At 38.7% G+C, this 24,406-nt stretch overlaps 1 protein-coding gene across 5 annotated transcripts in view; it reads right to left on the reverse strand.

Moving 5' to 3' along the window:
- The window catches only part of LMBRD1 (LMBR1 domain containing 1), a 241,864-nt gene that overhangs the window by 216,808 nt on the left and 650 nt on the right, over positions 1 to 24,406 (reverse strand). For all 5 annotated transcript variants that reach the window (XM_077812671.1, XM_077812673.1, XM_077812670.1 and 2 more), the window contains exons 2-3: positions 23,393 to 23,569; positions 18,132 to 18,192 (exon numbers count right to left, since the gene is read on the reverse strand). In XM_077812671.1, the coding sequence (XP_077668797.1) occupies positions 18,132 to 18,192; positions 23,393 to 23,569 (238 nt within the window). The remainder of the gene's footprint in view (positions 1 to 18,131; positions 18,193 to 23,392; positions 23,570 to 24,406) is intronic.

Raw genomic sequence — 24,406 nt, forward strand, 5'->3', positions numbered from 1 at the left:
ATAGGAGAACTGACTACTTGCATGGCAGGAATTCATAGTAATAAGATATGCACTGATAGTGTAATTAGCAACTATGTACAAGAGGTTTACATTAAAGTCATACAGGCATTTCTTAAGTTTAGTGCTTAAGACTGCAAACGAAAAATGTAGTACTGGAGATCCATATTTTCTCACTGACTATCAGATTGGAGCGATCTACTTAATTGCTAAGAGTCAAGTTAAGCACTCAAAACATTAGGAAATGCAAGCTTAGGTTGCCTCTTCAACCTTAATTCTACCCTTTTGAATACATGCTGTTTGATTACATTAGTCTAACTTTCAACTGTCTGACATTGCTACTGAAATATGTAAGGTAACTAGGTTAAAATATATACACAAAATTGTTACATACAATTAGAGTTATGGAAACATTAAAGTTAAGATAATCATCAATAAACTGCTTTCTACTTTGAAGTTTCATACTGCTGGACTAAGCAAGGTAAGTGCAATGAAGTGATGACCAGCAAGCACAGAGCATTAGTAAACTTATTAGTATAGAACACAATGGGGCTTAACCCACATGTACCAAGACAACCCTATTTTTAGAAACCCCATCAGTTACTGCAGTTTCCATAAAGGATTTGTTTCATGGACCTTCAGTTTGTCAAAATTCTAATGGACTGTGAAGGCACTTGCTGCTTATTTCTTGCTTTGCAGTCTGACCTTTATGTTGGCTATTACTAAAGTTAGGATCTGATCACGTCAGCCTCCTAAAAGTTAATGAAAGCAGCTGACCTGTGCATGGTCAGTGACACTTCTTGTGAGCTTTCCAAGCTTCATCAAGGTTGAAGTGGCATTGTTAAAGGTTAAATGCATTGGTCCAAAAGGGCTTACCGACTTGAAGCAGTGGTGAGGGATGTTAAGGTCTTGGTGAGTGGGAAAACAGCTTCCCACAATCCTTTGGAATTCCTCAAGGGTTGTGGTATTGCGGCAAATGGATGAGGGAGCAATGTGCAACAGCAGTGGCAGCCAAGGTGTTCAGGTTGACTTAAGGGTTCCAGTGATGCACCAGATAGCAGTATTCAGTTGGGTATCAAGTCAAGTATGACTATTTCTGGTCCCTACTGGTGCACACTGCCCTGCTACAGAATACACATGGGCCATCACTAATGTCTAACACTGATGCTCCCTTACATGTTCTTGCCAGTTTCTGGACCAGGTTGACACTTGTCTTCCTCTTGGCAGCTACCTTCTTCTGATCATAGAATATCAGGATTGGAAGGGACCTCAGGAGGTCATCTAGTCCAATCCCCAACTAAATCAAATGGTCATAGAAGGGAAGATTAGCATGCAATCCAGCCTCACTCTGAGATAGGTCAGAGAGGGATCAGGTTGCACAAGTGTTGCTGCAGAAGATCACTTTCTGGGTGTGCTTAGCATTCCTGTTCTCAAGAAGGAATGCAGTGACTGCTATTTTGAAGGATAACAACGATTTGAAACATAACTCCATAACATCTCCGTGCAAATTAGAAAGGTATTTCAAAGTTAATCTATGTCAAAGAAGCAGATGAACTTGAGGTTTATTACAAGCTCAATCAAGACTGAGTCCAGAATTCCCAACAGAAAAATAAATGTCATTCATAAAAATTATCACATAAGACTGGGGTAATATTGATGATCTATAAGAAGCAAAAAGCTTCTCTTCCTCATTCAACCTACAGTGAAAAAAACCACAGGCAGATTAGACAGAAAATAGATGTGAAAGACTAAACAAATCCAAGAGTACTTTACAAAAAATTTAAATCCACTGAAGGAGCTACAAAATGTTTTTGAACATACGAACTTTTATAAGAGATGCTTAATATGTAAAGTATAATTCTATTCTGAAGTAGACCTCAACTTCCATCATTCAACATTTAGTTGTCTCCAGGACTTTGAGCACCAGGCCACCAAGTATGTGAAGGAACTTGGAATGAGTCACACTTTCCACTTTAAGCACATAATTGCAGAAGACAAAATCCAGAGAGGCTTCAATATAGATCTGCCCAGAGTTTTTTTTATGGCTGTGGTTAGGGGTGCCGTCCATGGGCCCACATCAAGGAGCTCTTTCTTGGTACATCCTGCCTAGGTTTTTTCCGCAGAGATTCCACCAAATCTAAGGAACTAAAGGTCAAGGTACACTGGTTTCAAGTGTCGAAGCCCTGATGGCATCAAGTAGTTATTGGTGGATCTCTCAGTTTTCATGGCATTGGCACTAATCCTTAGTGGAGGACACTTGGATCTGCTCTAGGGGTAAGCACAGTATTAGTGCTCACCATGCTTGGCTCACACATACTTTAATTTTGATGGTTTATCCTTCAAAGCACTACAGTTAGTCTTATAGTTCTCCCCCGCATTCTTCAAGGGAGGCTTGGAAGCCCACCACTGTTTCTTCAGTGCTGATCATAATATCTTCAGGCTAGTTTGCCTACTCAGAGAACAACCAACATGGTCATCTGTCCTGAATGTATTTCTGTCCCATTGCCATGGTGGGGGCAGGGTGTCACGGAGCAGCCTTCCTTCCTTCTTCAAATACATATCTACCTGAAAGATCAAATAGTAGAGCACTGAAAGAGTCCCTGAGCAACATCATAAGAATGGGCATACTGGGTCAGACCAAAGGTCCATCTAGCCCAGTATTCTGTCTTCCGACAGTGGCCAATGCAAGATGCCCCAGAAGGAATGAACAAAACAGGTAATCAAGTGATCCATCCATCCCCTGTCACCCATTCCCAGCTTCTGGTAAACTAGGGATACCATTCCTTCTCATCCTGGTTAATAGCCACTGATGGACCTATCCTCCATGAATTTATTTAGTTCTTTTTTGAACCCTATTATAATCTTGGCCTTCACAACATCCTCTGGCAAAGAGTTCCACAGGTTGACTGTACATTGAGTGAAAAAATATTGTTTTAAATCTGCAACCTATTAATTTCATTTGGTGACCTAGTTCTTGTGTTATGAGAAGGAGTAAATAACACTTCCTTATTTACTGTCTCCAGAACACTCATGATTTTATAGACCTCAATCATATCTCCCCCCCTCCCGCCAGTCATCTCTTTTCCAAGCTGAAAAGTCCCAGTCTTATTAATCTCTCCTCATATGGAAGCCATTCCACACCCCTAATCACTTTTTCCAGTTCCAATATATCTTTGAGATGGGGCAACCACATCTGCACACAGCATTCAAGATGTGGGCATACCATGGATTTATACAGAGGCAACACAGTATTTTCGGTCTTCATAGACTATCAGGGTTGAAGGGACCTTATCTATTATCTTAGGGACCTTATCTTAATGATTCCCAACTTTCTGCTCGCTTTTTTGACTGCCACTGCACACTGAGTGGACGTTTTCAGACAGCTATCCACAATGACTCCAAGACCTCTTTCTTGAGCGGTAACAGCTAATTTAGACCCCATCATTTTATATGTATAGTTTTCCAATGTGCATTACTTTGCATATATCAACACTGAATTTCATCTGCCATTCTGTTGCCCAGTCACCCAGTTTTGAGAAATCCTTTTGTAGCTCTTCAGTCTGCCTGGGACTTAACGATCTTGAATAGTTTTGTATCATCTGTAAATTTTGCCACCTCACTTTCTCTTTTTCCAGATCATTTATGAATATGTTGAATAGGACTGGGCTCAGTACAGACCTGATATGTCTAGATACCATGACATTTTCAAGTATCAAGAACACTGTTGCTTCAACATTTCTCAAGCTTCTTGGTGCATCTGAACTCAGGCATCAACGGCCTGAGGAAAAGGCCAGCAAAGTAGTACAAAGTAGAACAGAACCACCTAACAGGCAGTTCCTCCTCTCTCAGGTACAGCCCAAGCTGAGAAATTCCTACTTTGCATTTTTTGGGTGGGGGAGAAGGGGAGTAGGAATTTCCCACATATGGTGAAGGAAGAAGATGAAAGCCCTAAAAGTGTGAACAAGAAGCTGCTGCACTCCCCAAAGGAGGCTGTCAAATATAAAGGGAAGGGTAAACACCTTTAAAATCCCTCCTGGCCAGAGGAAAAACCCTTTCATCTGTAAAGGGTTAAGAAGCTAGGATAAATCTCACTGGCACCTGACCACAATGAGGAGACAAGGTACTTTCAGAAGCTGGGAGGAGGGAGAACAAAGGGTGTCTGCCTGTCTGGGTGATGCTTTTGCCGGGGACAGAACAGGAATGGAGTCTTAGAATTTAGTAAGTAATCTAGCTAGATATGCGTTAGATTATGATTTCTTTAAATGGCTGAGGAAATAACCTGTGCTGAAAGGAATGGATATTCCTGTCTTTGTATCTTTTTGTAACTTAAGGTTTTGCCTAGAGGGATTCTCTATGTTTTGAATCTGATTACCCTGTAAGGTATTTACCATCCTGATTTTACAGAGGTGATTCTTTTACTTTTTCTTCTATTAAAATTCTTCTTTTAAGAAACAGATTGCTTTTTCATTGTTCTTAAGACCCAAGGGTTTGGGTCTATGGTCACCTATGCAAATTGGTGAGGATTTTTGTCAAGCCCTCCCCAGGAAGTGAGGTGCAAGGCTTTGGTGAGGATTTTTGGGGGAAAGACATTTCCAAACGGCTCTTTCCCAATAATAAAGCCAGTTACACATTTGGTGGTAGCAGCAAAAGTCCAAGGGCAAAAAGGTAAAATAGTTTGTACCTTGGGGAAGTTTTAACCTAAGCTGGTAAAAGTATGCTTAAAGGAGGTTTTCATGCAGGTCCCCACATCTGTACCCTAGAGTTCAGAGTGGGGAAGGAACCTTGACAGAGGCACTGAACTGGGTTTTGTGATGCAGTGCAGAACTTTCTTGCACAGGAAGTCGGTATCCAACAGCAGCAAGGAGTTGTTAGTATAGCTTGCTTTAGTCAGACAGCCAGGATTACCAAGCAGTGGAGGCCATATAAGTAGATATGTACGTAAGAGAAATGCCTTTTTTTGATCACCTTAACTGATTGGTCTTTCAGCTCTCATATAGATTGTGTTGATCACAACAAGTCTTCCAGTCTTCTCTTATTCTGGCCTTCCTTCTCCATGTGTGGCCATGCTTTTTCACGAAAAAATCTTCCTCTATCTTTGGAGGTTGGTAGAATGGTCATTTCTGTTCCTGTGGGTACCACTCGGCAACAGCTACAGTCCATCAACTGTCTGTAAGCCTAGTCATATGCCTGGCCCATCACATCACATTTTACTGTACCTGCTTTCAACAAAGACATCCTGCACTTCACTCTGCTGTCTGTTCACTTCATTGGTGACTCGGTAGATTGAAATCCTGAGAATTCTTCTTTCCATCCCTCTCTCTGAGGGAGGGTTGTTGCTCTTCTGTCTTTGTCAGTGCCCAGGTTTTGCTACTGTACAACATTGCCAGCAGTACTATTGAGTTGAAGAGGTTGGCATATGTTACCTTGTTGATTTTGATAGAGTTGAATGTGTGCCAACCAGCTTTCTTTCTTCTTCCTTTCTGCCTATTATCTATTAGATATGCCTTAATCCAGAATAATGCATCAGAAATATATTAATCCATAGGCATGTTACAATTACCACCTCGTATTAGGAATAACATTCACTTCGCAGTAGATACATCATCTTCTAAATCAGCCAACAGCATTGTGATAAATTAGTGGGGATTATGAACATGGTAAAGAATATGGTTTCCAGTCGAATGTGGACAAGACAAAAACCACTGATGGTATACAAGGATCCTGAGGAAACATGCAAGATTCCAGTGAATGACACAGCCATACAGCAAATGAGAATTACTGCTACCTAGAAATCATTACAAATGATCAGACACTGCAAGCAACAGCAAGAGATGTTCTGGAAGAACAAACATCGGATAAAGAAGGGATATAAATATTAACATTAAAAAATTCTGACTCCAACTTAAATTTGGTCTATGTTAAATTATGGCTGTGAAATATGGACATTCAAACAGTTGATAAAGAAACAATCCTTTGAATTATGGTATTCAGAAGAAGTCTGAAAATATCATGGATAGATCACTTAACCAACTAAAGAGTATTGGGGAGGACTTAACTCAGAAAACATTACAAGATCCTGTGAAAAGATTTGATCTGCAGGGCACATTTTTAAGTGATTCAGCATGCAATGCATTTTTACAGGCACTGGAAGCAAAAGTTGATGGCCAATGAACAGGAGGCAGAAAGAAGATTTTGGATAGACAATGCAATATCCTGGGTGGATCAAAAGGACTATTCATCCACAAAGATTAGTACAGGACTATATAGAATGGGCTACTATGGTTGCAACCATCCAGTAATGGAGATGCCACATAAGAAAAAGATACCTATAGTAGGAACACTAGACAGTTATAAATTAGAGTCACTGCTAGGATTAAATATTCCACTCTTTATGTGTATTAGGTTTTCCTATTGAAAATGACAAAGAAAACTATAACTGAATTCTCCTACTGATCTCCACTTGAAAGCATTAAGAACTAAAATGGACTTCATGTAGGATACAACACTAACTGCTGATTTTCATATGTGAAGGGAGATAGGGGGAGTCTGCCTTATTCTACTGTCACTTTGGCTCATTACTCCTGTTAATTATAAGACTGCTGCATAAACACTGCTATTCACAAGCCGATTTTTAAAAGAAACTATAACTGATTAAACTTCTGCAATATCTGTGCAGCGTAATTGTTAGATTCTGAAACCTCCTACCTCCAACTTTTTTTTTTAAAACTACTGCATATGGGAAGACATTGTAAAGACCATAAAATCTGATCTCTGTGCATCTCCTTTGCTGCCTAGTAATTCCAAACAGGAAAGAGACCTAGAACTTTTTACTATTAAGTTCACCCACTACTGGCATAAACAGATTGACTAAAATGGAATTCTATCAAATTACACTAGCAGTAAACTGGTTTCATTTTTCCCCACCCCGAAGACTAGTTCTAGAACTGGTGGTCACCATAAACCAGACAACTTGGATGCAGTTGCTGGATCCCATGTGTTTTAAGCCTCCGGAGTCTAAACAGTGACCAGGTACCATCCCTGCCTTGAGTCTCTAGGTACATCCTTTGGGATGCTAGATAAAGGATCTGCACCCCTCCAGAGAGCTGTTGTCATTTGACCCACTATCTACTCATTGAAACCAATGCTGACCCCTCAAACTCCTCCCATAGCTTTAACAAACCCTCTCTCAGACCTCCACCCAAAAGGTGAGAACCTTCTGGGTTTACCTCAAGGGGGGAAAACATGGTAGGCGTGAACACTACTACATGCAATATAGTCTTTGCAGGGGACTTTTACACGTCATTGCTCTAACAGCACAACACTACACATTTCCCTGACAGTTTCCCCATCACTCCAGAGCATCTTTTGGGCTAGAGTCGGGATCATCCAGGGCCCTTCTGTTTCAGTGCACAGCTTGGGTTCTGAAACAGGAGTCTTCTCCTGCAGTTTGCCTACTTTGACCTTGGTCAGTCTGTTCTCTTCCCTTCTTCTACCTAACTTTCCATTTCCCTCCCTCCCCAGTCCTCCCATAAGAGGTTTTTTGTTTTTTTTTTTTTTTTTTTTTAAAAAACTGCCCCTGCTCTATCACCTTTGTCTTTGTCCTGCTTGGAGGATTTCTACACTCTTCACTTCCCCCGACCTCTGTTCAAACAAGATGAGGAAGTATCTTCTCACAGCTTAAACACAACCTCTTAGGATATCTAATAACTGTGCTTTGACATGACAAGAAAGTTACAAACTCCTGATTGTTCTATCTGGTATGTACTTGTTGCAAGACCTGTCAAGCAACTGTGTATACACTTCATAATGGCTTTCCATGATACAGTAGTTTCATAACCAGAATTCATAAATTGTACTGACGGATGCCTCAACATTGTCACATCATACTAGATGTTTTCCTTGTCTACTTACTTGTTTAGACTAGCCAGGTCACACAAGTCAAAGACAAAGTGACAGTTCATTCATAAGTGTACATATTATGGCTATTTAGATATAGCACAAGAGAATCAGGGTCTTCTATTTGTGTAAGCCAACAAGACAAATACAAAAGTAGCTTTAATAAAAAATTATTTGCCTCAAAGTTAGCAACAGTCTTAAGAGATTCAGTTACAATTTCTGTTCTTCTAGAAATAAGGAATGAGAAAAAAAAAAACATGTGAACTATATAGGTATTTCACCTTTTTCCTCTCCACCACCTTCAATGACTCAGAGCAAACCATGAAGGTATAACACTTTCAAAACAGGATAAGCAGTCTCAGTTTGCTTTCCAGTCTCAAAGTGAGACATTATTAATAAGCAAGCTATTTTAGAACATACATTAATAAGTTGACTTATGATGCCCAGTGAACATTTCAAAACTATCACAGCTGAATACAGGTAACCAAGCATTCTCCCAGCACTGGTTTCATCATACGTTTGGATATGTAAAAGAAGCCATTATGAGGTTTGATAAGGTAGCAGGACCTTTAGCATGATCAGCACACTAAACACCCAGGGGTACCATTTGAGAATGCTTAAGTTCTATTTTCAAGATGGACCTAGACACATGGTTAGTTCTGAAAATTTTACCTTAGATCTGTATTGTGCCTTCAGTTCACAACAATTCCATTTCAGCATCACTGCCTGGCCAGTCTAGCCAAGCAAGTACAAGAAATCTGAGTTTTAAATAGTGAAGGACAAAAGTATTGATGGGGCCCAAGATTTGCAGGGTTATGTGATAAGAAAAGAGCTAGCTCTCAACTGCTTGGTGGCAGCCTTACCAATTGATAGTGTATGACCCAAATGGGTCAGATAGGACTCACTGTGTAACTCTGAGTTTTGGTCACGAGCTAAATATATCCCAACCTTTAGTAGCTGTCAAGTGGTTTCTCATCTGCTGAGCATTTGAAGGTTACAACCTCTTCAGGTGATAAATTTTAGCACAGATCTATGCTCTTGTAACCTCTAGACTGTGTTACTGGCATACATTTTAGCAGGGTATGATAGAATATACCTCTGTGTTCACATCCTACATGCTATTGTAATAATGTTTGTACAAAGTATGCCATGTGAGATTTAAAGACTCAATTTGCTGATCACTATTATCATGGCAAAATGTACATAGCAGTATTATATGTGAAGTTATAAACAAACTGAGATTCCTCAGTTCCTCAGAGACAAAGAGCAAGCTGACACCTCAGCTAGGTGTAAACATGACTGATGCACCATTACCAGCTAAGTGGCCTTCTTTGGCAGGAAAGGCAGGGCAGGGGCAAAAATCTACATCTTTGCAAAGAAACAGCATGGAGTCTTCTTCCACACAGACTGCCTGTCACTTTCTCCCAGCTGGAAATGCTTCTCAAGGGGGGGGCAGGGCTATAAAAAAAGGGGGGCAGACACCACAAGACAGACACACCCTGGCCATTGCATTTGCTGCACCTGGAGAAACAAAGGAAGAAGCTGTCTGATTCTGGGGGAGGGGTCCTGACCTAAAGACTTTGGTTAATAAGACTGCTGAAAGCATGTGGTGAGAAAATTTTGATTTGAATCGGATATAGATTGTTAAGTTAGGCACTAAACATTTCTGACTTTTATACCTCATTACGTGTACTCACTTAAAAATCTTTGTAATTAATAATAAACCTGGGTGGATTTTTTTTAATCTAATCCAGTGTTTAAACTGAAGTGTATGAATAATTATTTAAAATAAGATGGCATATTATCCCATTAAAGGAATAACAAAATTAATATATTTGCACTGTCCAGGAGAGGGCTGGGTAGTACACAACATACATTTCTGGGGGGGAAATCCAGCACTGGGGGTCTGCTGGGGTCATCCTGCAGCATAACCAAGGCTAGTAAGAACCAAGGTGTGGCTGGCTGAAGCACACAGACATAGCTGGAGGCTGTTTATGAGCAGTCCAGATTGGAGGCTACAGTAGCAAGGCACTGTAAAGGGCACCCCAAGTTAGAGTGCAGGGTGACAGCTACTCAGCCTAACTTGTATCCCAGTAGGTCACACAGGGGCCTTCCTTTGAAAGGCCTCTTGTAATTTAGAGGTAATGCAAAACAGTCACTGAAGGGCCTTAAGTCACTGAAACATACTCCACTGCTTGTTACCATGTATTTGTTAATACTTTAACTACTGGACCAATATGGAGTTACTCCCTGTTGTCCCCACTTGGGGGCAAAGGTGTTTATATAATCTTGAGATTATATAGTGATCTAGTAAAGTAGGATCTTCTTGGAGACAGCGTTGCAACTATAAAATGCTCTTTTCCAGGATATACATTGTAGTATGCCTATAACATCCTGGCAGGAGAACTTGAAGGTATATTTCCATTTTGGTTATTTGATGAGAGTGCTGTTGTATATGATTCAAGGAAAGTGATTCTTTTCCCCTCATGAATTTTTAAAACTCTTTGCAAGCTTTTCCCAATTACTATTCATCCACGTTAAATTTGTATTATAGTAGGCACTGGAAGCCTTAAGGATTGCTTGGTTTTCCTTCCTCAGGAGGACATAAAGAGACCATGAAGATCAATACATTAAGTTAACAAACATGACATTAAAAGTGAGGAATTTCATTAATTTCACTCGTGTCTTTGCTCACAATTTCTTGCAAAGTCTCACAACCAGGCCTTCAAACCATGAATCACTCTTCATAAACAAGAATGAGGTGGCTATGCATCAGCAGCATTTGACTGTTGCATTAACATAGAACTTCGCTGTCATTGCACTGTTTACCAGACTTTATATGCATTGCATGTTATGACAAACTTTTTAATTTGGAAGAAACTTCAGGTTTTTCATTTTGGAGCCTAGACCTTAAGTACCTGCTATTTTACAAGATGCATAAACTCATTTGTTAAATCATATTTCATGGAAATTTGCTGAAGAATGTTATGAGTCTTATGAAGGCTATTACATTTTCTTGTATTCAGAGCACACTATGAAAATGGGCAAATGTGATTTGACCATCTATGTTTTTATACTACGTGCATATATTTTTGCTAGAAATTACCTAGAAATTATATATTACTGTTGAATTCGGTATAGGCATTATATTCTTATCAATCCAACAAAATAGCAAAAGAAAAACAATACTGCTAATTCAATATGTAAATCTCTACCACCATCTGGAGGAAAAACTGTGGTATGGCATTAAAAATGTGTACATTAAATTGAGGTAGTATCAACTTTATTACACTTCAAAGCAGATAATACCTATAGGCTAATGCTATCATGTAGCAATGTTTGAAAAGGTAGCTCTAAGCCTCCATTTTCAGTAGTGCTGAACTTTCCCCAGAAATTAGCACTTAATCCGATGAAGTGAGCTGTAGCTCACGAAAGCTTATGCTCAAATAAATTTGTTAAGTGTCTGAGGTGCCACAAGTACTCCTTTTCTTTTCACTTAATGTTGTTTCTTATACTTATTCTTTGTGAGAAGACTTAGTTCTTCAAAACTACTAAAATGAAAGTCTGTTATGCAGTTTGAAATCTCAACACTTAAATATTTGTACAATCCTATGTGCTAGGTATTCTGTTAAATTCACAAAGTAGGGTTTTATATGCCATTATTGCAGTTCAATAGCTCTAGCTCTGAAGACTTTGGCATTCATGTGTGGTCAACAGGAATTTTTGCTTTGCTAAATCTGAAAAAATTGATCAATGAAACCAAGAGTAAAAACAGTATCCTACACAATATTGTTTCCTTGTGAAATAAAAGTGCACCCAATTTAATCACTGAAATTTGTAGGTCTACTATGTAGACTACCCAGTAAGATAACAACTGAGATGAGAAAACACTATTTTTACAGTTTATTTAGAACAGCATTTCTCAAACTATGGGGCAGGCCTCCTAATGGAAGCACAAATGTACGCTTTTTTTTGGGAGCTCTGATGGTCAGCCCTGGGTGGCTGGGGCTCACGTAGAAGGGCCGTGCACACCCAGGAGGCAGAGATAAAGAGGACAGCTGGAGCCCCACCATCTGGGCTCAAGCTCTCCTTCCTCTCCCCCAACTCCACCAAGAGGCAGTCTGGGCTCCAGCTGTGAGCCCTGGGGTGGCAGCAGCGCAGAAGTAAGGGTGGCAATGGGGCACGAAGTCTGCTGTTAAGTGATAACAAATATCACTTTTCACATTGCCACATGTACTTCTTTGTTGCTACTAGCTCGGTTCTGCCTTCAGAGCTGGGTGCCTGGCCAGCAGCCGCTTCCACTCTCTGCTCTACCTTCAGAGCTGGGTGGTGGTATACGTACGGGGGGGGGTACTCCAGGAAGGGGGGGCAATTAAATAAGTTTGAAAATCACTGATTTAGAGCATCCAACAGCTGTATACAATCAAATCATTTCTCCTGTTTAGCAAATCACTAATATCTTCCTCAACATTGTGATACAGCATGGCCAGAGGGCAGCAGGAAAGAGGAGAGTGTTAGAAGGGAGCCTTATTCCCTGTAGAGGGAAGAAAGTTTGCCAGAGATTAATTAAAGCACCTGATAAAACCCCCCAGCTTCAATCAGAGAAGGGAAGGAGTTGAAGCAGAGTGGATTGGTGTTGGAGCAGAGAACAGTTTGGAGGGAAGCAGAGGAGAGTTTGGAGAAGTGCTGTGGTGGGCTAAGACGACCAAGACCCTAGGTAAAGGGACACCTGGTTTGTGCAGAGGGAGGGCAGGAAGCCCCAAAAGCTGAAGGGCAGGAGAGGGAAGTAGCCCAGAAGAAGGAAGGAACCGCTAGTTCAAGCGGTTTACCATTATCCCTAGGGCTCCTGGGCTGGGACCTGGAGTAAAGGGTGGGCCTGGGTCCCTCCCTCTCCACTCCCCTCCTCTAGGACACTAGTAGGGCAGCTAATACCCCAGTAGAGGTGAGAAATAGTGCCCTGAACCCTCCCCAAGAAGAGAAAGCGCGAGACCCATCAAAATAGTGCTGGCAATTTGCCACAACATGTATTTGTCCAGAGAATTTAAGGAAAACAATGAAGATCACAAAAATTGGTAGGGGGACTAAGGCACAGCTACAGTACCTGAAATTATACTACTTTAATCTAACCAGGTCATGTCCAGGGCCTCCAGCCTTGATGATCAACTCCTCCCCCTCAGTGCTTCCTTCATGCCACATAATAGCTGTTTGGCAACATGCAGGGGCTGCTGGGAGGGGAGGGGAGGGGAGGAAGAGCAAGAGCGGGGACAGGGGGCAGAAAGAGGCAGAGAAAAGGAAGGACAGGGCCTGAGTGCTAAGTGGGGGTTGAGCACCCCCAGGGAAAAAACATTCTTAAATCAAAATTGGGAGTCCTCAGGTTGCTAAAGTTTGAGAACTGCTGCTCTTGACAATCTATCCTGCATGGATAGCCAAAGCTACCATCCTAATGGAATTTTTCAGGTAACTTTTGCTGAGCCCTAGTGCCTTTGATTTCAACTGTGCATGTTCTAGAACTCGTTGGGAAATTTTCAACTACATTTTTTTTGTTGGAAGATGCCAATTGGTTAAAACCAAAACTTTGACAAGATTTCTCAGCTCTGGGAGGGAATTTCTAGTCAAAAAGCAAACAGCAAATATTCCAATGGTTAGGGCACTCATCTGGGATGTGGGAGACCCACATTCAAGTCCCTGCTTTGAATCAGATAGGGCACTGGGCTATTGGCTAGTCTGTGTGTAATTTTTGTGAAAAGTTTCGGAAGGTCTGTTTCATCCCTGCGTGGAATAAAACCAAAATGCTAAAATTTTGTGCAGAACAGAGTTCTTGTTTTCCAGAATCTAATGGTAATATCAAAAAAGCAGTGACAACTTTCTTCCAAGCCACACAGTTTTCTTAGAGTTTAAAAATAAAAAAAGTTAATTTCATCTATTTATCTGACCTTCTACTTCCTGTATTTATATCTATCACTGAAAATAATTCATAATACAACAACTCAAAAATATATATAGTTCACAGGAACAAGTCAAGTTCCTTCTTTTAAAACAAAAACCAAAAACCTGAAGTTTTGTAACACATTAAGTTACATTCTCAAGTGGACCATTACCATGATTATCTGGTGAATTCCTCAGATATTGGATTCAGTTTTTCAGATCACATTAGAAGTACTGTGGAATTAGTCTACTAGAAATTCAGATCTAAAGAGAAGATTGTTAGTTTTAAACTGGAGATGAAGTCCACATAACTCGCCTAAGAAGAGGCATGCAATCAGTGACCTTGACGTATTAGTCTGCACCTATCGTTCTCCTAAGCAGCAGTACCACCAAAATTTAGTACTAGAAATTTCAAACAGGCACTCAAAGGTAGACCTAGAATTGGAGGAAGATTTGATAGCGGGTAGGTCTGTATCTGAGTGGAGCCAAGTTAGTGTCTTTATATTAGGGCTGTCAATAATTTAATTCACATGATTAATCACAATTAATTTGAGTTAATTGCACTGTTAAACAATGGAATACCAATTGAAATATAAATTTTTGGATAGTTTTCTACATTTTCATATACATTGTATTCAGTTACAACACAGAATACAAAGTATATTTTTATTAAAAATATTTGCACTGTAAAAATGGCAAATAGTATTTTTCAATTCACCTCATACAAGTGCAATCTTTGCTGTGCAAGTACAACTTACAAATGTAGTAAATTTACATAACTGTACTCAAAAACAAAACCATGTAAAAACTTCAGAGCCTACAAGTCCACTCAATCCTACTTCTTGTTCAGCTAATTGCTAAGACAAACAAGTTCGTTTACATTTATAGGAGATAATGCTGCCTTCTTATTTACAATGCCGCCAGAAAGGTATTTACTTGCCAGATGTACTAAAGATTCATATGCCCCTTCATGCTTTGGCCACCATTCCAGAGGACATGCTTCCTTGCTGATGTGTTAAATAAATTTGTGATTGAACTCCCTGGGAGAGAATTGTATTAACCCGGCTCTGTTTTACCTGCATTCTTCCATATATTTCATATTATAACAGTCTCAGATGATGATGACACAGCACATCTGCAGTGAAAGTCTTCTTAAAATGCACATTTGACAAAATACAAAGAAGGTACCAATGTAAGATTTCTAAAGACAGCTACAGCACTCGACCCACAGTTTAAGAATCTGAAGTGCCTTCCAAAATCTGAGAGGGAAGAGGTGTGGAGCATGCTTTCAGAAGTCTTAAAAAACCAACACTCCGCTGCAGAAACTACATAACCCAAACCACCAAAAAAGAAAAAAAAAAAAATCAACTTTCTGCTGGTGGCACCTGACTCAAATAATGAAAATGAACATGCATCCACCTGCACTGCTTTGGATTGTTATCGAGCAGAACCAGTCATCAGCATGGATGCATGTCCCCTGGAATGGTGGTTGAAACATGAAGGGACGTGAATCTTTAGTGCATATGGCACGAAAATATCTTGCGACACCAGCTACAACAGTGCCATGTGAATGCCTGTTCTCACTTTCAAGTGACACTGTAAACAAGAAGAGGGCACCATTATCTCTTGTAAATGTAAACAAACTGGTTTGTCTGAGCGATTGGCTGAACAAAAATAGGACTACGTGGACTTGCAGGCTCTAAAACTTTACATTGTTTTATTTTTGAACGCAGTATTTTTTGTACGCCAATCTAGATTTACAAGTTCAACTTTCATGATAGAGATTGCACTAAAGTACTTGTATTAGTATCTTTCAATTCACCTCTTTTTTTTTACAGTGCAAATACTTGTAAACAAAAATATAAAGTGAGCACTGTACACTTTGTATTCTGTGTTTTAATTGAAATATATTTGAAAGTGAAGAAAACATCCAAAAAATTTAAATAAGTGATATTATTGTTTATTCATGCAATTAATCATGATTAAATTTTTTTAATCGCTTGGCAGCCCTACTTTATTTTCCATCTACGGGTTTTGATAACTGTTAGCCCAGAGTATTTATTAAAGATCCACCTGGAGGGCTTTTCCCTAAAGGACACTGAATAGTTTCCAGTTAGTTGAAGAACTTTGTATTAAAAAAACCAGACTCTAAATGACTAGAGCTCCTGTTACAGAGAATTAATAGGCCAAAATGCAAGGATATGCAGTAAAGATATTTCTTCAGGAATCAAAACCTATCACTGTTTTTGTAGAGAAAATATAATTCCTGACCCTGGTAGAAAGACACGCCCAAGAAAGCAAACTACAGATCAACCTTGACACTGGACCAGGAACAGACAGTAATGACAAAAACGCACAAAGTATGTAACCCAACCTGAGTGAGCCATACCCTTCTGCCACAAAAAGGTATCCAAGAAGTCTGTCTTTTTTGTATTTTATTAAACACAAGTAGCCATATTTGTATAGCTTATCAAAACAATAAAATATCACTGGATAGAACTGATAAGGAAAGCCCTAAGGAGTCAGATATATCTTTTATACAAAAAAGCCAGAAAGCACAAACTACCTATTTAGTCTGGTAAAGTATTCAAAGTTCTTATGTGGTATTCTGCATCAAGTTTATTTCTCAAGCGAAACCATCCGATATTTCTCATTTAGAGAAGCAGTATTATTGTTTTGAGGGGAACAAGAAGTTTATAAACCATGGCAAGAGAGGAAAGGAGTTCCCTTTCTTGGTGGGGATCTGAATTTTTTTTTAACTAAACGTTGATTGCTGCTTTTGTAGCGGTACTATCAGTACAAGCCACAACAAAGACAGCTTTCTGATAAATCAGATTAATTCTATGATTGCAGCTTGAAATTACCCAAAAGTGGCATTTTCTGTGGCATCTTCATTGTAAAACAGGCCTCTTGTTGCAAAACATTAGTGAATGTTTGTACATTAGTATGTATATAGTGACTTTCACATTTTGAAATATTGTTGCTTTCAGTCGTTAGGTTCCACTTTAATGCAAAGTGCAATTATACATTTACCAGGTATATTTGTACTAGTGTCATAGCCCAGCAGAAAGACTTACAAGTCAATGAAAATTTAGCACAATTCATTGCAATATATCTTCCAGAGTATTCTCTCCCTCAAAAGAAGAAATTCAGTCTTAAAATTAGATTTTTTAATATTGGTCTTTTTAAAAGTGACCACACACACTTTGCCCAGACCACAGAAAACAAATCTGAGTTTCACTATTCTTTCACGTGTTTAGTCTTTAATATGTATTATTAATCCTTAAAATGTATTAAGCTACTGAACATATTCTCCTCCCAGCACATGATCATTTCATAGAGTCATATCATAGAATCATAGGACTGGAAGGGACCTAGAGGCGCCTTCTAGTTCAGTCCCCTGCACTCATGGGGGGGGGGGGGGAACGGACTAAGTATTATCTAAACCATCCCTGACAGGTGTTTTGTTTCTTTGGTTTTGAATAGTGAGTTCAACACAATGCTATGATAGTTATTTTCACTAAAAAACTTTGTGCTAGATAACATTATCCACTATTGCAATAAATAAATAATTTATAAAGGACAGATTGCAGAAATGGGTCCAACGCTTTCTATAAAAGATTAGATTTTAAAAGCAACAGAAACCACATTTTAAAATAAGTTTAGATGTTGATCTAATATGGTTTTCTTGCTTTCATTTTGTTTAGGCTCATCACCCTTGTACTCCATTATATTCATTTATGGAAGTAGATACAGTCCTCAGGCAGTGTCTGAACAGTGAATGGTCTTGCATACCATAGGCATTACAATATAAAAACAAAACTGCAGTGAGTTATGTACAGTAGGAAAACGTCACATTACCTTAATTGTAAGAAACCTTGACATACCATGCTAAAAAAGTGACAAGAGTAGGGCCAAAAAAAAAAAAATCTAAGGAACTCATTAATGTCTATCCTATGAATGTGTATTAACAATAGTCCACATTGTGGATTATAGGTCCATACACCAAAACTCATTAGTCAAGTTTTAAGCACTGTCATTGGGACTGTGACCGGAACGATAAGCCCATATGCAGAAGCCCCCAAGATTGCACTTTAACAAGCAAACTGAAATTTTAGTTTACAAAAAGGGAAAAAGCCTACAAAAGCTTTGACTGTAGACAGAACTAAGGTTTATCTCAACATGATTTTTCAGTTTAGTTATAGCCCCTTGAAAATTAGCTTATAATACAAGATTTTAATTAGAAGGTATCAACACATGATCCAGTCACTGCAGAAAATCCTATTTTTAGAAGCTGTTTTAAAAATACTCACTGTAATATCCGTATAGTACTGTGTCCTCAATTTGTCTTGTGACATTAGTATCAGCCCACTCCTAGGAAGAATGAAGGGGGAAAATTAGGTAACACTTATTTCACAAAAGCAACACTTTCAATCCATATAACTCATTTTTGAAATCCTAAATATTTTGCTATTGTCAACTGTATAAACTAGGAAGCATGAAATTTCGTTCTTGGTGGCTTACAGGAATTCAATCAGTTGAATTCTTATAGCTCTGGAAGAACAATTTGAACAGACTCAGACTTACAATTCTGAATACAAAAAGTATGGGCATGGTAAAAAGGCTGTGCAGTTACCATTCTGCATTACTGAGGCATTTATACAAGCCCCTAGTTATTAATATTTGCTTTGATCATTGAGTTACATAATATTCTTGCATCTAAATACCACATCTATTAGACACCACAGAACAACTTGACTCAATTAAACAAAATCAATATAAAAAGATACTTATGATTGAAAACTTGATATCAAAAGCATTTTCATTATTACCATATAAATATGACTATAAAAGGGTTCTATGGTACATACATGACATATATAATGAGTCATTTTGCAGGAAATACATATAGACAGACCAACTGCACTGGCTACCTAATCTCCAATTTAAAAGGCAAATGGGAGAGTGGGGTTTACTATTTTTGTTGAATGTTCAGAAAAATATGTGGTAAGTCCTCTACATTTTAAAAACTTTCAAAATAAGATGCTGAATGTAGAAACTAGGTATCAGAACTGACTCAAAACCTGCTTAAGAAGCCCCAGTATGTTGACCATGTAGGCAGAGTAGGCTAACTTCTCACATTCCAGCTTGGTCTACCCTACACAGTTAGGTTGATGTAAGGCAGCTTACATAGCCCTAGTTATGTCAGTGTACACACTACAGTCTTGTCCCACTGATGTAAGTGCCTTTCCACACCGACATAAGTGCCTCTCATGAAGGTGGAGGAGTTACACAAGTGTAGTTAGGGCGAGGAGGTGTCTATTGACACTGCCTTACTTACCCTGGCTGTTGGTGGTCTTGTCCATTTCACAGCTCCATGCTGGAGCCGTGAAATTGACAAGAAATCCAGGCAACTAAAGCACAGCTGCTCCAGGTTCCCCACTCCTAGCTGGGCTGTCTGGAGACTCCCTGCTCAGGGAGCCAAGAAACCTGGGTGGCAGCTACCCCTGCACCTCCAGCTGGGAGCAGGGAGGTGAGAAGCCTAGGGAGCAGCTGGGCTCCCAACAGGGAGCTGTGTGGACCTGAGAGCCCCCACACTGCCCCTCTTCAGTCAGTGGAAGCACTCCTGGTGAGGACATGCACCACAGACAGACGGAAGATAGTACGGACATCAGTCACCACAATTATTACTGTGGGGGCTATAAGTTAAACATATGTTGACTTAGGGCTATAGTGTAGACATGCCCTTAGACTCTTCCCTCACTCCTAAACACATGCATATGACCACCACCTAACTGTGCATGTTACCAATAGTATTTCCTATTCAAGAAAGGCTAAGATACATTTAGAGCTCCATGCCAGTGGCTAAGGCCTGGTCTACACAGGTTTTATATCTGTATAGATATTTGTTAGGGGTTGTGATTTTTTTCCATCACAATAGTTATACAGGTAGAACACCTAGTGTGGATCCAGTTATGATGATAAAGATGCCTTTTATTAACAGCTTTATTCCTCTTTCCTTAAGGAATAATATGTACTGGTATAAACACATTTATACCCATAAAACTACATCCATACTAGGGATTATACTGCTTTAACTACTACTAGTATAGTCAAAGTGGTACACCTTTTGTGTTTAGGCAAGCCCTAAGAAGATAGACCTAAGATGTCACCCACACATCTGGGAATAAAGATCAAGATCATCAACCCCTGCACAAAACAATCAATGTTCCAAAATTTGAGTTTCAGTTAGGCTTGTTTATTAAATTTTGGTTTTCCTCAGGAAGGTTTTATCATTTACAGAGACCTTACTCATGTTATAGGTTAGTGGTTATAAAAAAAAAGTCATTAAGACAGTCTGTGTATTAGTCTCTAAGCAAAGATAGTCCCAACACCTATTTGACAAATAGAAGCATCTATCCCACATTGTATACCTCTTATAAATCTTAAGGTTCACAGTAAGTAAAAACAAACTTCACATTAAGTTCATTATCTCACAATCATAATCAAGTTTGGGGAAGGATCCAATTACCACATGCCAGCCAATGACCCTTTATACTCTTACCCATTCTCCTCCCCAGATGCCAGAGAATAAGAACCTTTCACACATGCCAAAAAGCTTAACAGATATGGTTTCTGGCAGATCAAATAAGGAGAGCACATTCCTGAGTTAAGTGCTTCTCATGGAGGTAATAAAATGGGGAGTTTAGTGTGGAAAAAATCCTAACGTGCCCAACCAATGCTAGAGTAGCAGTTTCTAAGCATCATGGCAGAGGTAAGATTTTGGGACTGATTATATAAAGAGAATAAGAAAGTACTTAATTTTGACAGAAAAGTTCTCATGCAGAGTTTGCTTTTTTTAAATAGCAAGTATTAAAAATGAATGCACTCCTTTTAATTAATTATGTGTTCTTATGGGAAATGAAGAGTTTAAGTTAAACATTTGGTCACAGTGAAGCACTTCTTTGCTCTCATGAAAGTCTTAAAAGATGATATGAAAAGGTCTTGTCAAAAGTAATGCAAACATATGTCAAAAGAAAATTATGAAATAAGGTCACAATAGCCAGCCCCAGATCAGCCTGCAATTTTAGCCATCAGCTAACGGTATTCAAAAATCCTGAAGGAGAGGTAACCAGGAATTAAGATAACAGCAACAGAATAATATGACACTGTTAGAAAGATATTCCAGTTTGGCATCTACATTCTACCAGATAATCTCCATATGTAATAGCTGAGTTCTCTGCTAAATGAGAGCAACAGGGAGGATAGCAGCAACTTGAGGTGTACCAATAACAGCACGAGGCAATAAAAAAGTTTGCTTTGTCAATTTTTAATTGTTTTTAAAATGCAAGTTATGTACAGGAACAAAGGTATATTCCATAGGGAAGATTACATGTACAGTACAATGCAAGTTATTAGTAATTAAAAATTGTGTATTTCCATTTCCTTTAAAATCCCATTGTCCTGTGATAAAGTAATACAATTTACCAGTCCCTCTTCTATTTACAAAGAATGTTTTCGTGAAGAAAAAAAAGCAGCTAAAAGTTATACTTGGATTTTAAGAAATTGTCATTTAACATTCCCTTCACCCAGCTACTTATCCCATTGTCTATCAATGCCAGAATCTCTTAACTTTCAAGACAGAGCAAAAAGGTTCATTTATTCAAGAAGGAACCATTTCCACTCCCATTGGCTTCTATGACAAAACAGGCAGCAACTTCAAACCAAAGCAGGTTGAGGCTATAAAGGCTTTTGTTTTAGGGGATGGTGGCAAATCTAGTTTTGGTATAGTTAACATGTTTGGGGTGGGGGTAATGCATATCAAACTAAATGTATTTTTATAAACATAAAAAGCTTTTTATTTTTGGAATGCAGATGGTTTGGGATCAAGGGATATTGAACTAAATCCATATCCACAATACCTATTTCCTCAAACTACCAAAATTGCAAAGGAGTATTATGAAGACAAGGTGTTGGACATAGAAAAATACCAACTAGTTTTTCTAAACCAAAAATTATGGTAAACTGAGGACATGACATGTGGTAGCTCATAAGCTATCCATTCCAGGAAAAAAAGCCAGTTTTACAATAAAATTATCTTAAAGAGCGACACTGGGGTCAGAAACACCTTCAACTGGTTTAAGTTTTATTCCAGAATTACTTGGATTATTTTATATGAAAATCAGATTTTTCATATAATCAAGCCATAATTTCAGATGCTATAACTGTATTAAGGCCACATTTTTACATGTTTTGTTCTAGACTTTTGAAGATGAATAGTTAGAAGTAGGATGATGGGTAGCGAGGCAAGGTGAATCTAAGGAAGCATTTTTCCTTCTCAAGATAAGGGCTACAAGAACATGTCTGAAGGAAGAAGCAAAGCAGAAGAAAACTGTTTTGTCTATTCTTTATTAGAATCCATATGCACAAAGGTGGAAGATTTTTCACACTGGGAGAACCTTAACTGAAAATTTTCATGTCCTTTTAAATTCTCAACAGTATACATTTTTTGTGCGGATAAGTTACTTGATTCACTAAAGAAACAGTAGCATGGATGCAAGTTGTCCACCCTGTAAATGTGTAAAGCATCTGACTTAACCTTTGAAGTGATTAAACATAACACTCATATGAATGTATGCAAGAGCATGTGTTCTTTGAGATTAAAAATAAATGATAGACAAATATGGCAGTGTACAAAAGCAAACTTTGTAGCAGGGGGGAAATTATTTAAGTCATAATATAAACTGGCACTTTAAATTACTAAATCAGCAAGCAGGAGACCATGATTTAAATAACTGATTTTAACCATGTTTTTATTCGTATCATTTGGTTATTTTCCTAAGAACTGGTTGATAACCATTAAAACAGGTTGATTTCCTAAATGTGTGCGGCTGTAGTGCCATAAGGAAGACTTTTCTTACATCAAGAGGAGTTTCTGTTGAGGTAGTTAATTCATCTCTCAGAGAGGCAGAAGAATTCTTCCATCAACCTAACCACGTTTATACCAAGGGTTAGTTCAAACTAACGACAATGCTCACGGAGCAAAGTTTTTCACAGACCTGAGAGAGGTAACAAAGTCGATCTAATTTTTAAGTGTAGAGCAGGACTTCGACTGAGAGCTCATTCAGACATATACATATTGTTCTGTTCTTTGGGTATATTTATAATATAATACAAAAATATAAATTTTATAGTATTAACTACAGAAAATATTTAGGAGTCTCTCGTCATTTCTATTTATGCAGTGTTAAATGAATAAACCCTCCAGCACCTAAACAAGACTATTCTCGTGTAGGTTATAAAAGTTGGTAATATTAATATTTTAATGAGAGAATAGCAGGTTTACATTACAAAGTTGAGGATGGAATCTATTTCAGAAGTAAAAGACATTAGTTTGCAATGCTAGTGTTCTTCTTCCAAGACAAAAATTCCAGCAATGTAATAAGACACTAAAATATGATTTAGTTTGATAACTCAGAATGAAGAGATAACAAAAAGGGAGAGGGAAGACATATGGTAAAGCAATTTTGGCAACATATATTTTACTGAATGCCAATATCTAAGTAGTTCATACCTTAAATGTGCCATTTTGATTTTTCATATATGAAACCAGAAAAATGTCCACTGGCAGAAGTGCTGATGTGATAAGTGCAATTGCCAGTGCAAAAATAGCTGTTATGGTAGAAATTACTTCACTTTCTCGTCGACTCTGGTACTTGCGCACATAAACCCAGGAGAAAGCCAGAATAGCCTGAAATAAGAAAGAAAAGATAGATACCATATCGCAGCACAGCAGAAGAATATCAGAAATATCACTCAGGTTAAACTGTATTTCTATTCTATAGAAATACTTAAACTGCTCTCATCACCACGACATCAGAGCATCTTCTGGCTGTACATTAAACATTACTAACATCTGCTAGGGGTAGGATTACCACCTTTGAAATGCAAAAAATACATCATGTACCCCACAAGACAAGCCCGATGCAACCCCAAGCACAACAACTCAACAGCCCCGCTTCAACAGCCACTTATAGCATTTAGAGAAAAAACACATAAGAAAGATTGATAACATCACACGCCTCACTCTTGCATGGCTCAAACCCTCTCTCTCTCACACACAGTGGGCAAACAGCTGCTGGATTTTCAATAGCTTTGATCTATTATGACTTAAACTGCACAAGTGGGAACACTGCAGCATCTTTAGCTGGACAGAAAAACTTTTAACATTAGATATCCCAGTGTACCGTGATAATAATGCTAATCTTTAGATCCATGCAAAAAAAAGCTTGCAGATTAAATTATTTTTCTGGCAACTGACAAATCCATAAAAATACCAGCCAGACCAGTGAAATGCTAGCCCACACCATGGGTAGTTTGTTCTCTCTCCGCCAAAAGAGGATAGTCCACTACAGCTGCTACCATTTGCTGCATTAGTTCAAGTGGCAAAGGCCTGTACTGAGAATCTAAAAACCCAGATCCTGCCGATGACCCAAACTGATGGCCACTATGGCTCCAGTTTCTCTCTCTCTTTTTCTTTTTTAAAGATATGAAATTACACCCAAGAGGACCAGCAATAAGACTGCAA

This window comes from Eretmochelys imbricata, chromosome 3 (assembly GCF_965152235.1).
Source record: "Eretmochelys imbricata isolate rEreImb1 chromosome 3, rEreImb1.hap1, whole genome shotgun sequence".
In the NCBI taxonomy this organism is placed as follows: domain Eukaryota; kingdom Metazoa; phylum Chordata; order Testudines; family Cheloniidae; genus Eretmochelys; species Eretmochelys imbricata.